At 44.5% G+C, this 14891-nt stretch overlaps 1 protein-coding gene across 1 annotated transcript in view; it reads right to left on the reverse strand.

Annotated features, from left to right (window-relative positions):
- Window positions 1-7701, reverse strand: part of cspg4 (chondroitin sulfate proteoglycan 4) — a 77839-nt gene extending 70138 nt beyond the window's left edge. The window contains exon 1 of the mRNA XM_017430017.2: window positions 7522-7701. Within this exon, the coding sequence (XP_017285506.1) occupies window positions 7522-7597 (76 nt within the window). The 5' untranslated portion in view covers window positions 7598-7701. The remainder of the gene's footprint in view (window positions 1-7521) is intronic.
- Between the last annotated feature and the right edge of the window lie 7190 nt (window positions 7702-14891).

The following is a 14891-nucleotide window of genomic DNA, read 5'->3' on the forward strand; positions in this document are numbered from 1 at the left end:
TGAACTCGGTTACAGAAAAAGAGTCTCCCTGCAAAAACATTTGGTGTGTCGAATAATAATTATTTTTTGTATAATTAGTGCATAAATCTGCTTTTTTTCCCCTTCACATACACAACACAGCCTTTTTCCTCCCGTGTCCACCAGTACGAGCATGATACAAGTAAAACTCATCAATATCCGTGCTCGTCCTGAAGGAAAATACTCATTGAGTAACTGACTGTTTTCATGATCTGTGATTGGCCTGTCACAGAGCGCCCGCCCCTCTCTATATACACATACATCTCTGCAGCGAAAGCTGTGCAACATACGCGGTGCATTTGATAAGACAGAGCTGAAAACAGCCTAACCAACTTCCAGGTTAGGCCCCGCTCACTCCGCGTACAGATAGGGATACAGATAATTTAGCTGGTTGAACAGATACAGATACAGGTAGTGGTGTACTCACTCATTCCTAGTGTCCACCCACTGGTGTTTTTGCCCGTGAACTTCACCGTTTTCCTCCTCCAGCCTTGCAGGTCTAACCCTGTGTGCTCTTTGTAGGTAAGGCCGCGACCTTAGAATTGCACGAAATTGCACGACTGCAAGGTAATCACAACAATCTGAAATCCCAAATTGCCCCCTTGCAGACTTTAAATCGGGGTGGAGACCGATTGTCGCTGAACAGCTCCTTTGACTGATGCAAAAAGGGGGACGGGGTGGCGGGGGGGGGGGTCTTAACGACACTGAAGGCTGCGAGGAGATGGCCTCTGACCTTCCATCCAGAATCGGGGCCTGTGTTTACGCACAGAAACTTTTTTGTTTTTGTGTGTGTGTGTTCTCACCCTGGGCTGAACGAGGTTTGCGTGTGGGCCAAGTTCCTGCTCTAAGCAGATCGTAGCCCTAAAGTATAATCCCGAGCAGCTTGCAGTTGACAGCCAGCAACCTCAAAGAGAGCAATGTGTGGGGGGAAAGATCGTCTGCCAAGGGAGGATATAGTCCTCAAGGCTGGGGACACATCTTTTTTTTTTTTTTTTTTTGCGCATCACAATGAGAACAAACTGAGCGCTTTGGCTTTTGAACTCACAAGGAGCTTGCGTCGCGTTTGATAGGAGAGCGGGGTTTGTCTCTCTTTTTTTTTATGTTTTGGAAGGCACGTTCATCTGGCACATCTGTGAAGCCAGTGAAGGACAAGCAGATGGCTTCATCACATGTCCTGCCCCCCCCCCCGTTTTAAAGAGCGACTCCGTTCACTTCCACGTGGGTGTCATGTTTGCGGATATGACAGGCAGTTGCTATGACTCTGTGCTCAACATGTGACTTGCTCCAAATCTGTAGAGCACACACACACACACACACAAAAATAGCTGCACGACGGTCAGATTGTAGAACGGCCAACTTGTCGGGTGAAAATGAGCTGATGGACCCAAGTTTACCAGGTCACTAGTTGGTAACCCAGCCTTGTCTCAAGGTTAACAATACTCATTTGGAGAGGAAGCTAAAAGCAATAATTTTCTAAATGATTTAGTTTGCCGTTTACAAACTGACTTTGTCATGAATAGCTATTTTGACTACATCATTCAAGATATTTTTCCTCTACTAAAACAAATCCATACATATAACAAGCAGGAATTCTAAAAAAACCTGGATATCCACGCCAAGGTGAAATGTCCACATTAAAGACTACAGAAGAAGACTGTTATCGCGTGGCTGAAAATCCTCGCCGAAATCCGATCTAGCACAGGGGTCTGCAACCTTTCCAATTGAAAGTGCCATTTCTGCTCTTTCTATCGCTAAATAAAACCTGTCCAGAGCAGCGAAACAAACTAACATGACTAGTTAAGTGTTTTAAAAATACTATATGTAAAATTATAAAATGAAAGATCTGTAATAAATTGTTGACATTTATTGCAGTTTTGCACGTCAGGACAAACGAAAGCGACCAAACTCCTGCTCATATGACGTAAACACTGTCCTGTTTGTATAGTTGTGAAAAATTATTAAGAAATAATAAAGTATTCATTATATTAGGTATATAGTCCAATAAGCTTTTATAGTGATGAGGCTATTTTGGCGGGAAAAACCTTGCTTAACTTTTATGAAGTTTTTTTCAAAGGTAAGCCTTTTTAAAAAAAATGATTACCACAATGAGAATTAGGAAGCTAACGGGCTGCGTCCGAGCAGATCTCGTCATTTTTTCCGGCAGCGAATGTTGGGCTGAAAACTGCCCAAAGCATTTCTCCGTGCCGACTCTCGAGGAGTACAAGGAAGTCCTGTAACACTGACAGGTCACACAGCCGAGGCATATTCCATGCTTGTTTACTTATTTTTTTGGTGTTACCACGGAGACATGATGGGTGTGTGTGTGTGTGTGTGTGTGTGTGTAATGGGCTCATTTACAAGCTTGGGATGCAAGGCTCCTTATTAAAGTTCAGATCTGTTACAGTGGGACTCTGTGGAATGGTTTCAACATTCAATGAACGATATCGGTTTTGGAGAAGTAAAGTTTTATTTTAACTAACGGCTTGTCAGAGCGGGACCAAAGTGGGTTGCTGCACTCTTAAAACAGCTCCAGTCACATTTTTGGTGTTTTGGTCTTGTTTTCCCGGTGTGAGTTTTTAGTGTTTTTTTAAGGGGTTTTCCATTTGTATTGGTGTGTTTCCCAGTGTTTCTGTTGACCTGTCCAGCCTGGCGGTGTTATGTTTTTGATTCTGTGAGAGAGTGGACACTGATAGTCCCATGACTTCAACAGAAACAACAACCAATCAGATGAGTTCTAGTCCTCCAGGCGATTCGTTTATGAGTTTTTAGTTGAATGAAATGCACCTTTCGGCTCACAGAGTTTCACCAGGAAGCTTATTGTGTAGGAGGACGCACTTACAGGCAAACAACTCCAAGTTTAATAACAAAACACGCAGATTTTTTTCCGAATACAGGTGACAGGATGTGAATGGAGAATGGAATCTTATTGCACCATGTGCTCACAGAAACCATATTCACGACATTTGCTGCAGTTTTACTGGAGCTCCTGGTTTGTCCTTTACATCCTCCTGTGTCTGCAATTTGTTGTCAACCTACCTATCCTCTTTCAAGCAATCACCTTCCCAGTATTCCTACTCTTTGGTTGTCTCAGTTCATTGAAATCCACACATGTAACTTCCCCATTCAGGCCTGTTTTCTTCGAATAAAGTAGAAATTTTTGGTTTGTTTGTTTTGGATTCAGTCTGCCTGCATGCCACCTGCTGCTCTACATCCTCGGGCCCACCAACAAACCACCACAAAACGTTGGGCTTCTAACAGGAATACCCCCAAATTTCTGCACTTAATGTAATTTGTAATGTAAAATTAACAGCAATGTCAAAGTTCAGAAAATAGCCCACTTCCTAAAATTGGAAACCGTCCGAGAACGTAACGAGAAGCACTTGGAGAGCGAAAAACCTCCGGCAAGAACAGAGCGCCAAAAAAACAAACAAAATTACCGAGATCTGGGTCATAATCTGAATCACCATCCAAACCTTTTTTTTTTGTTTTCTTTTGTTTTGTGATGACCCCAACATGTCTTGAAAATTTCATCCAAATCTGTTTATTAGTTTTCATGTAATCTTTGCTAAGAGACAGAAAAAAACACAACCAAAAACATAACAAAGGGGTCACCTTGACCTTGACCTTTGACCCTGTTGCCTTGAAATCAATAGGCATCACCCTTCACCCATGAGGTGTCCGGCTGTGCAGTTTGACATTCCTACGTTACACGGTTGCAGAGTTAGAGCACAGGATCTGTGACCTTGCCCTTTGACCGGATCAGCACCAAAATCGAATCATGTGTTTGTTGTACCATGTCTGACGTTTCCCAAGTATTTCATGAAAACCCGTTCATAACTTTTTGAGTAACCTTGTGCACAGACAGACCGATAAAGAAACTCTACCGAAAACATAACCTCCTCGGCAGAGGTAAAGATATTCAGGAGCAAGTTTCTAAAACCCCCAAACTTTGTACCAAATAATTTAAAGGGCTTCAAGCATCTACTCATACTGCATAATATTTAGGCAGCAATGCCGTTGCTCAGGGGGTGCATGGTGGAAATGTACGACAAGTTTGGCTCTGGCCTTTCTGGTGAAGTTTAGGTTTACTCTGGGTATTCATACAGTTTGAAAACTTACATGTGAACCCGACCGATTATCGTAAACCGTCTATAGGCATCAGTCTACAGAGCCCTGTTTGTCTCTCCGTGGCTCTGTTGTGGACCGGTGACCTGTTCAGGGTGTTCCTCACCTCTGGTCCAACAGAGCTAGGCACCTGAACAGGAAGAAGCAGGCAAAAAGAACGGATGGACACATTTCTCCCACTGTCATCTGGCTATCTTTCCCCGCATTATGTGTATTTGTAGGATTTTACACAGGGGCAGCATCAGTTCTTCAGCACAGATGGACAAAAAAATCCTGTTAATTTGTTCATCTGTCGGTTCGGGTTTGCTTTGAAGAAAAGCTCTAAATGGATTTTCAAAAAGCAAACTTTGGCAAAAAAAAAAAAAGATGCTGAAGACTGCTTGTTAATGGGGCAAGAACAGAGTCATTAACTTTTTCCTCATTTGCAGCGTGAAGAGGCAACAGACGGTGCTAAAGTAGGAACACACAGCTGATAAAATCACACTTTGGGCCTCTATTAAGACACTGACAGAAAAAAAAATAGAAAGAAAAAAGAAAAAAAGTATCACCATACCAACCAGACAACATGAAGGCACATGTGAGCAATTTATGGTTTGGAAACACTGGCCCTCCCAGATTTTCCGAACTTCGGTGGAACTGAAACTGAACAGCCGCCGAGGACAAGAGCGGCTGTGTTTCAAGACACCCCGGGACAGGAAAAACAAAAATATCGAGATCGACTTTAGATGCAGTGGCGATAAAGCGGACATGCTCCGACGGCTGCTCAGCGCTGTCAAAACTTCACTTCAAGATTTCAAAGTGGGAGGATATTACTGACGATGAGCTAAAAAAGTTTCATAACCATACCTTTTTTTTATATGTATATATATATAAGTGCAACATTAGCTCACCAGAAAGCCTAACAGAAACCCCTGTCATCTATTTTTTTTCCTTACACAAGCTCAAACAGAAAAAAAAGTGTTTTATGAGCTGATGCTAACTCTGCAGGCCTTGTGCTAACGAAACACACCGGAGAGGAAAATGAAGGCCACTCCACAAAGAAAACGTGTTGTTATGACTAGGACTGGCGTGCCGTGCCGTGCTGTGTTTAAACAACCGCTCCTGTGTGAGATGTTCTTGGACGCACAACTCAGCAGAAACAGCCAAATGATGGATTTCTGGACAGCTACAGAAAAGACGGCGAAGTGACTCCAAAAAAGGTTTGAAGCAGACCTGGTGTAGGACATGTGAGGGTGTGAACTTGGGGGGAGGCGCATGTTGCAGAAGGGCTGCCTGAGAGCTTGTTGTAGGCATTTTTTGGAGTGGGGGTGGAGGTACAACCCAGTCAGTGACTTGGTACATCTGGTCAACATTAGCGATTAGCCCTCCAGGGTCAGCAGGTGAGTTCTGCCGCACCGGCGCAGCAGGAATCGTGCCAGTTGATAATTAGATAAGCAGAATCTGTTCCCCACTATTTAGTTTTTTCCGTTTCCCCGTCTTAGTTTCGTTAGAGGAACATTTGTTCTTCGACAGATCTGAAAGGAATTGCATCAGCTGCATCCCCATTGTTTTTGTGCGGCGATCCTTCTGACCCGTTGTGACCACTGTGCCTCCGTTGAGTGGAGGCATCGCTGCCGCGCCAGCCGGTCAGGCTTGTCTGCGAGCGAGCGACAAGAAACAGGAGTTGCAGGTGACTCTTTTTTTACACTCGTGATGAACGTGATCATGGCGCTGACAAAACTGAACCCGGCTCCCTGGCTGATCTGTGATTCTGTGCCACTAAAACAAAGCATTAGCTCCCTTACAGTAGCTGCCAATGGAATGTTAATTGAAGTGGAGTTTGCAGAGGTGCTTTCTGAGAAACGGCAGCAGTTGGGGGTGGGAGAGAGACAATGGGTGCAACAGCTATCTAAGTCCAAGGCTGAAGCTTCCAACTTGACAGCTGCACAACTCTGTGCTGATCTGGTTGGTCAGGCAGGATTTTAACTTCCCATCCTGATACCAGCGCCTCTCGGTTCTCAAGCTGGGATGCTCAGGATCCCTCTAGTGGTACCCAGGAGAAACATTTGTATCAGATGTTAACCAGTTAAATAACAAACCGCTGTGCCCCATCATAGGCCGAGCTGTGACGCAAAATCTAAAGTCAGAGTTGACCAAAGAGACGAGTGGTTCAACGACTGGTGATTGGGCTTGTCATAGTGGCGCCACTTGAAGGGCTTAGTATTCTTCTTGAAACGTTTGAGGACCACTCCTCTACATCAGTGGTCCCCAAACGTTTCGGCTTTCGACTCAAAAAAATACAAGCCGTAGAGACCGGTGACCTAAGCTGCTGAAGGTTAAATACACAAACGCCGCTAAGGAGACATTTAACAAAGAGCCCCATCAAGGGTGAATGGTTGTTTGTCACGTTTGTCTCTATGTGTCCCTGTGATGGACCAGGGTGTCCCCAGCCTCTCGCACAGTGACCGCTGGAGATAGGGACCAGCTTTCCCGTGACCTGGAAAGGAGAAGCGGGTAAAGAAAATGGACGGATGGATGGATGGATGGATGGATGTCCCCCACCCCAACTTTGGGGACCACTCCTCTACATCTCTGTCAAAACTTTCCTTGCATCCAGCGTGACTTTTAGGCCCCCCGCATCACATCACATTAAGACCTGTAGCACTTCACACCACCTCTATGGGACTATTGTCCGAGTCTTAGCCACCCAGCCATCCCCTCCTTCCCTTCCCCTGCCACACTGCCTCTCTGACACATTTACAAGGCCCACACTCCCTCTCTGACTTTCATCTCTTCTCTCTGGGTGAGTGAGGAGCAGCCCTGCCTGCCACAGCGCACCTCTCTTTTGAAAGAGCCATTCATAGCCATCGACAGAGGAGGAGGGGGGGGCTAAGCTCCAAGAGCTTTGACTCCGCTACCTCCAGCCCCTTTGGCAGCGTTGCTTTCAGAGCAAACATTCGCAAGAGAATATACACTCACAAATTCAGCAGGGAAAAAAAGGCAGGAAAAAAAAAAAGAGCATCAGATGAAAAGCCTGCAGATGTTTCAGACCGGAGGGGTCAGATAATGCCACATCTCACCCCCCCCAACGTATCGAGTTTCAACCCAGGAAAAGAAAATTTCATCACAATGCATGACATACATGCTATGAATATGAATAACAGATAAGAATATGAAAAAAGTGAACTTTTCTCCTGTTGTGGCAATAAAAGTTTCAGCTGAGTCCAAGTTGGAGGCATTACCTCCCCAGCCTGCTCTGATTTATGAGCAACCATCAAATGGGGGGGAGTAGTGATTAGATCTCCCCTCGTACATCTCTGACATAAGAATCCAGAAGAAGGAAGAGGAGGAAGCGGGGGGTTCAGGACACTTAAGAGAGTGACTTGCAGTGGCACCTACCTCCATGACCAGGGCCGGGGAGGCAGGTCAGCAGGGTCAGCAGGGCACCGGCCAGGACTGGATGCAGAGCTCTCATAGTGGCGTTGCTCAAAGTTCAGGTCCTCCACTCTCACATTCAACACGCTCCATTCAGAAGAGACTGAATGAGTTTCCAGTTTTTTGGGATCTGCCACAAGATTACTCCTCTCCATGCAAAAAAAAAGGGGGCAGGTCTGGGGAGGGGACCATCAGAGGGACGCCCTTCCTTCTCTTTCCGTCTGTAACTCACACACCCTCACGCCTGTCACTCGTAAAAACCCTGCCCAGCTTTTTGCATGCTCGCGAATCAGCAAAACCTGTTGACTCCCACTCGGAGGGAAGAATCCCGGCCGGACGGGGCCTCTGCATCTTTTCTCCCTGCATCTCAACTTGTGGCTTTTCCGGGACTCCTTCCCATTCGTCTCGATCTGCAATCGGAGCGGCCCTCCTGGGAGAGCAGCTGCTGTCAGGATGAACGCATGGAGAGACCTTTTTTACTTTTAATTAAAGACAAATCGTGATGCCCGAGTTTCCCGGTGATTACTCTCTCCAGGCTTCCCGCTTGATCAATGTCTCGTTCTTTAGGGTTTCTTTTTTTTGTTGTTCGACAAACCTGCACCCGAAGCTAATTAGGCGCTGAGTGTTAAGCACAGAGTAAAGCGCAGGTAGGCTTTACTGAACCCCCCCCCTCTTCCTCGCTTGGGTTTTGCTTTTAATTTTTGCCATTAAACCTTCTCTACAGCCGGATGTTAAGATTAAAGCTTCGGTTTTTGCTCTCGAAGCCCCAACATTCAATTTCACCTGTCTCACAGTCAGCTGGCTGGCAAATTGTTACCCCCCCCCACCCCCCACCTCATTTTTTTTATTCCTACAGCTGAAGTGAAAATACGATTAGTTTCAGAGCACTTCCCAAACAGTTTATTGTTGACTGCAGCCCGTGAAGTTCAATTAGATGCTGTTTCTTTGAGCAGAACGCACAGTTCTTCAGAAATAATCTGCTAAATAACTGGGATGTGAAATGATAAATTATCAGTAAACTGATTTCCCCCCACCACCACCCCTCCACCCCGCTTTCTTTTAAATGGATTCCTTGCGCATCTGTGCACAATTAGACGGTATCCTTACAGGAATAGTTCAGCTCTCTGGGGTAGATTTCTGTTGAAAAATCATGAGTAAACACCATCTTGCCTGTTGCAGATAACTCGAGCTAACAGCTACTCAAACAAGTGCCCATTTTAGGGGGATTTCTACCATCTAAAGTTCTCAACCTTTTCCACATTTTGACTCAACACATTATCAAAAGGGCAATTAAGATCGTTTGAAGTGTGCGGGTTCTGCCCGTACAGAAAAACCACATGAACTTCACATGTGGAAATCACATGCTTCCATATACGAGAACTTGTTCAATTAAAGGCCAAGCATTCATTGAAGTAATGCACATCATCCACCGCCTTTTATGCCAGAGTGTGAAACTTATGTGCATCTCAGGTTGCAAAATGGCGGTAAAACCAGGAAAATGACGTTACGCGCGGTTTCATTCAGCGTAGTGAGATCTTGCAGGATCTGTTAGTGCTCAGAGTGGGTGTTATGGAGGACTCTCAGCTACTAACATGGTAAACATTAGCTCCATATCTGTAAATCTGACAAAGTTATAGTTGATTTTAGTGTTTGCTAAGGTTGATAAACTGTGGCGACCATTTTAAGGTTTAAGCAGTTGGAGACATTCATCTAGTGATTACTTTAGGAGTTTCACTGAGTTCCTGAGTCATTTTGTTAACATCCACTTAAGTACAAGTTAATTTATTTAAAAAAAGGAATAATGCACATTAATTAGACATGAGCACAATATAGGCACATCATGTAAACGGCAGGTTGATAGTGCAAGGCAAAATAACACATTACAACAAATAACTAACTAATGAAAGGCACATGGCTGATGAAATTATAGTCTTAGTTGATAAAATTACATGAAAGAGTTACGTAAAAGGCATGATTAAAGAAAGGTGAAATATACAACAGCCACTACTCCAAGTATCATGACATGCTGGATTTGTTTTATAGAATTAGAGAGCAATTCGTGAGGTGCGATGTTCTGGACCCTATTTCCTCTAACCAGAGGTTGTTCATTGAGCTATCTGCAACAGGTTAGGTTTCCGCAGAGCCCTGCTTTAAAAGGTCCGACCTACAGCTGACAGCACACAGTCTGCACTATGATCTTTCATTATTAGCTGCTTCCAAAGTACCTCAAACGAAACAGCTCCCTCAACTCAGTTGGCCTAAAAAAAAACAACCAAAAAAACAACCAAAAGAAACAAAGACCGAAGCTGAGAAGAACCCTTCGTCTCTTTTACACGTCCGCAACACACCAACAGCAGTGAACAACGAGCCGAGCTGTAAAAGTAACGCACGCCCCTCATGTGACGGGACACGCTTTATTGCGGGCAGCCACTCGTGACTGTGCAGCCCTCTAGATCATTTCAGCGTGACACGAGCTACAATTAAAGAAGGAAAAAAAAAAAAAAAAAAAGAAGAAAGCTCCCTCTGAGGCCCGGCCAAATGGTTTGTGCCAACGACATGCTCTCGCTTCCCTGGGGATGCACGAGTTTCCCTGGAGGGACGTCACCCACTGATGTGAGTGGGCTCCTGCCTGAATGCGAGAGCACAGGCAAGGGGCTTATGTAAGCCACAACAACAGTAACCCCCCCTCCCCCCCTTTAGCAGAAGCACAGCAGATGATGCAAGTGGAGGTGTGAACGGCTGACTTCATTAGAGCGAAGTTGGTGCTGTTCACGAGATCTCCTTGGTTTAATAATGCATGGTTGTGCTTTGATTAAAGGCGTCCTGTGGAGGCCTGTAAACAAACAGGGTTTTGTTTACATTCAGCCGTGCCCGCCAAACTACGTTATATGTATCCTCGAGCCGGAGAAACGTGTTTAATGTGTTTCCAAGCTCATAAAACATCTGCGAGACCCTTTAAAAAAAAAAAAAGAAGTATCTTTGGAATCTGTTCTGTTTACATCAGCAAGCACTCTTCTTAGTGTCTATTTTTATGGCTGCTGCAGTGCGATCTTTTCTGGTTTAATGTACATCCCAACCTTCGGCTTGTGTTGAATTCTCAGCATGAAGGGAAACCAAGACAAAAGCTCAATGGAACCTCAGACAAAAAAAAAATGACATTAGTAAGCAAAAACCTTACAAGAAGCCTTCAAATGAGATGTGTAGCATTATACACCTTTTATACAAGCTGACTTGATTTGTTTAGATCTTAGTAAAATGTGTATGGCGTGCTTTGGTCCTAACGCAGCAAGATTACAGTATCAAAGCCCTCTTTTGTTTATGGAGCTCTTTTCTTTGCCGTTGACTTTAAGGAGCTCAGTGAGCCACTTTACTCCATTCCTCTCTTTTTTCTGTTGACTGTATGTCTTTCCAGATGCTTACACACACATACATTTGAGTTTTGACCTTTTTAATTATTTGGATGGTTGATAATGGTCCACCATTTAGGTACAATCCTTTACCAAGTCATGAGTCTAACTGACCCTGTTATCATGCCAGCCAGTCCCAGACTCTTCCCTCCTTTTTCCTTTTTATTCCCCCCTCTCTCCTCTAGGTGGAGTTGTGGTCAGGCTTATCCACATCCAACTCATGTCCTGTCCCAGCAATTAAACCTGGGTCTACAGCTACTTGAGACAGTAGCGCAAAAAGTTGGTATGTACTGTATGCAACGCATAGGGGCGCTGCTCTAGAGAGGGCGCCAAAATGATGTGGGGAATTTTTTTTCTAGTCTACATTTTCATTTTAACAGCAGTTTATGCATGTTTGAAATGATCAATAACAGAGGAACGGCACTGATAAGGCGCCCCTCCGCTCCTTCACCTCACCTCCTGTCGCTCCCCCCTCCCACTGTTAGGATGTAAGGTTTTTGTATTATGTTTTGTCTTCATATTTCAGTTCGAGTTTATTGTTTGTTATTTAGTTGTCTCTTCCCTGTGCCTCAGCCACCATTCACTTCTCCTCAGTCACACTCTCTCTCTCTTCCCTTTTCTCACCCATCTACACCTGCCTCTAGCTCCATAATCATCTCACCTGTGCCCACTTCCACTAATCACCCTCTGCCTTTAATACCCGGTCACATTCTCTACTTCGCTGCTGGTTCATTGTCATTCTTTGCCTCCNGATGTGCTGTTCTGTTTGCTTGTGCCTTCTTGTCTCCCAGTGGTTCGTCTTTAGTCTCAGGTCTGTTCAGGTTTAGTTTAGTTTAGTTAGTTAATGTTTTTTTGTATTTAGTCTAGCTTTTGCTAGACTAACTGCCACGTCAGCCTTTGTTTTGGGTTTGCCTTTTATTTCTAAATAAATTAGTTTTTTTTTATCAACATGAGTCTGCGCTCAGGGTTCGCCTCCTTCACCCCAGTCCATGACACCTACACAGGTCGCTTGGGCATGCGCCCTTCGAGAACGCGCTCAGGCACGTTTTTTTTTCTTTCAAATTTGAGTAGTCATAGACTACGATTGTTAGTGCACTTCACAATGGGGAGCCAAAGATGGGGCGGCAGAAAAAACGCTCTCCGGGGCACAAAACAGAAAACGGAAGAGGGAGAGGGATAAAGATGTTGGAGGGATGAAGAAAAGGTTTTCAAAGTGGTTGAAAGACAGTAGGTAAGTAATGTCAGTGTGTCAACAGGAGGGTTGTATTCAGGTTAGCTTAAGCTAGCCTAAAATGACAGGTGGCTAGTGTTGCCACCTGACCCGTAAATACGGAATCGGCCCGTATTTGGCTGTTAAATGTTCCGTCCTTTTTTGAACCAATACAGGACGCGATTTGTTCTGTATTTCCGATACACCTCAGAAAGTATGTAGTTGCACCCCTGACTTGAGATCATCTTTGACTGCCAGTGTCAGGTTCTTAACAAATGTCAAAGAGAGAAGCAGCTCGGAGACCAACAGACAACGGGAGACTCAGTATGAGAAACGAGGATTTGTTTACAGTGCAGACGCAATAGGTGCAGGTGCTTGAATAGTGATGGTGGAAAAGTCTGGATTGGGCTGGTGGTGATCTGACAAATATCTGAAGGAGGGTGTCCTTGACAGTGATAGGTTTCCAGGCAGCAAAGGTAAGTTCTCTCCTCAGGCAGACGGTGTTGAGGCAGACTGGCAACGGTAAGTGGTCCAGCAGTACTTAGCTCGAGGGAGGCAGGAGTGCAGACCGGACTGGATCTTCTCAGGTACAGCCACACTACAGGAGTACAGGAACACAGATGAGTAACATCAACAAGGAAAGCGAAACACCAGAAGGCTCAGAGCTTTTACCACGAGGGTAAGCAATGCTCCAGCGCTGGTCTGATCTTCCCCACGGCCTTAAATACTCTAACCACTGATGACACTTATCGTCTGCAGGTGTGAATGCCCAGGAAGACTCCCCAGTAGGAGGAACCGGAAACGCCCACCAGGAAGTAACCTTCAGATCACCACAGCCAGTAGACGCCAAACATTTACTCAGTTGATGTGTTTTTGAAGTGACCGCCTTACTTACTTATCATATAAGATATGATAGATAAGATAGATTATTTGTCTCCCATGGGAGAAATTTGTCTTAGAAGAGGGGACAAAGCTGCCATACAACAAAGGTAAAGCAACATGTCAAACAAAGTCAATAACAATAATACACAAAACTAGCACAAATAATAAAATAAACCTACATCGAATTTTGACAAAAAAGCACACTGATACATAGTACCAATGTGCAAAAAAGAAAAAGAGAAGAAAACACAGACTTCAGATGGGCAGCACATCCACATGAACATACAGTACCTGGACACATACAGTTCATCCCTTACAATTCATAGTCATCATCTCGACCTATTACTCTGCTCAGGCCTCACTAGTCTTTCATTGATCAGGCTGATGGAGAGTAGTACAAACGAGCGCTTAAGGTGGTTGTATTTATACAAAGAAACCCTGAACCCTCTTCCTGAGTTCGTAAGAACATATTCTGAAGCAAGCACATGTGATGTATCAGACAAGATATTCTCAGCCTGCCTGATAGTTGGCTGCTCAAACAGATGTTGTAGGGAGAGTGGGTCCGGGGTGTTAGTGATCTTACTTGCCATCTTCACCAGACTCTGAATCTGGGTTTATGACTTAACTGCGAGGTTTCCAAACCACCCAGTGATACCGTATCTCAGAATGGACTCAATGGTTGCCCTGTAATAGCCCTGTAAAAGCTGGGAACTGATGCAGTCATTTGTGTACAAAATGAGAAGACATGGCGAACTAACACACCCTTGGGGAGCCCCTGTACTACTTAGCTTGGGAGCAGAGAGAACAGAATTCCTCCCCTTTCCATGCTCCTGGAAAAGAAACAAGTGGGACTTCCAAGTTCATAAGAACAACTGTGAGAAAATTCAAGTTCTGACATTCCAGACAAGTACGCACCTCTCCTCTGTGATGAGGCTTTGAGATTCCCCGCTGCTCCGATTGTCTCATCTGGTTAGTGTTGGAAAGAGACACCTTGAACCCAACACTGGTTATTAAAAACACTGCCGATATACGCAACGCAACAAGCAACCGTGGTGGGTAACACACCTGTCAAGTTGAAATTTATTTATCATGTAATGGTTCCAAAAAGGGCCTGGGCTTTACTTTTTGTCCTTTTAAATGGTTCTTTTTGCAATGTGGACACTAAATGGATAGTTTCCTTTTGGGTATTTTTATACTGGGAACCAGATTGACGAGCTAACAGCTTACCTGAGTGGACTAGCTGTTTGCTTATTGTCCACTGTAATTGTAACAGATTTGTTTCACCTGATCATCTTTCTAAGCTTCCCGATTGGAGCCTAAATGTCAGATAGGATTTCTCTCTCTGTGACGCAGCAATAACCGGGCCGTTCAGCCTTTTTTTCTCTCAAGCTATCGTAGAAAGTTCCACTTTCACCACCCAGTCTCAAATATCCCTTCAGCTGTTTGTCCAGACCACCACTGAACTCCAGACTTGATTAAACCCCACAGAGCATGCCGACTCTATTCGAAACCTCTCCTTTTCCCCCACTCTCGGGGTAGAAAATTGAGCTAAATGCTCAATAATTACAGTGGTCTGTTTTCATCACTGTGATTTAGTGCTTTGAAAACACTGTATGATAATCAAGTCGCCTCTGCACAAAGAACTTTTATGTATCTGGCAGCAAGCTTGAGCTGTGTCATTATTGTCGAGTCTTTTTTCTCCTCTAACAAACATCGTTTCTCCCGTCCCGCTCAGTTAATACACACCCACTCGTTTTGTCTATTCGGTACAATAATAAAAAAAAAAAACCCCTCACTTTCCAGCTCGATTGTTTAACTATTGTTCACTTCTCCTC

Source organism: Kryptolebias marmoratus, linkage group LG11 (assembly GCF_001649575.2).
Source record: "Kryptolebias marmoratus isolate JLee-2015 linkage group LG11, ASM164957v2, whole genome shotgun sequence".
NCBI lineage: Eukaryota > Metazoa > Chordata > Actinopteri > Cyprinodontiformes > Rivulidae > Kryptolebias > Kryptolebias marmoratus.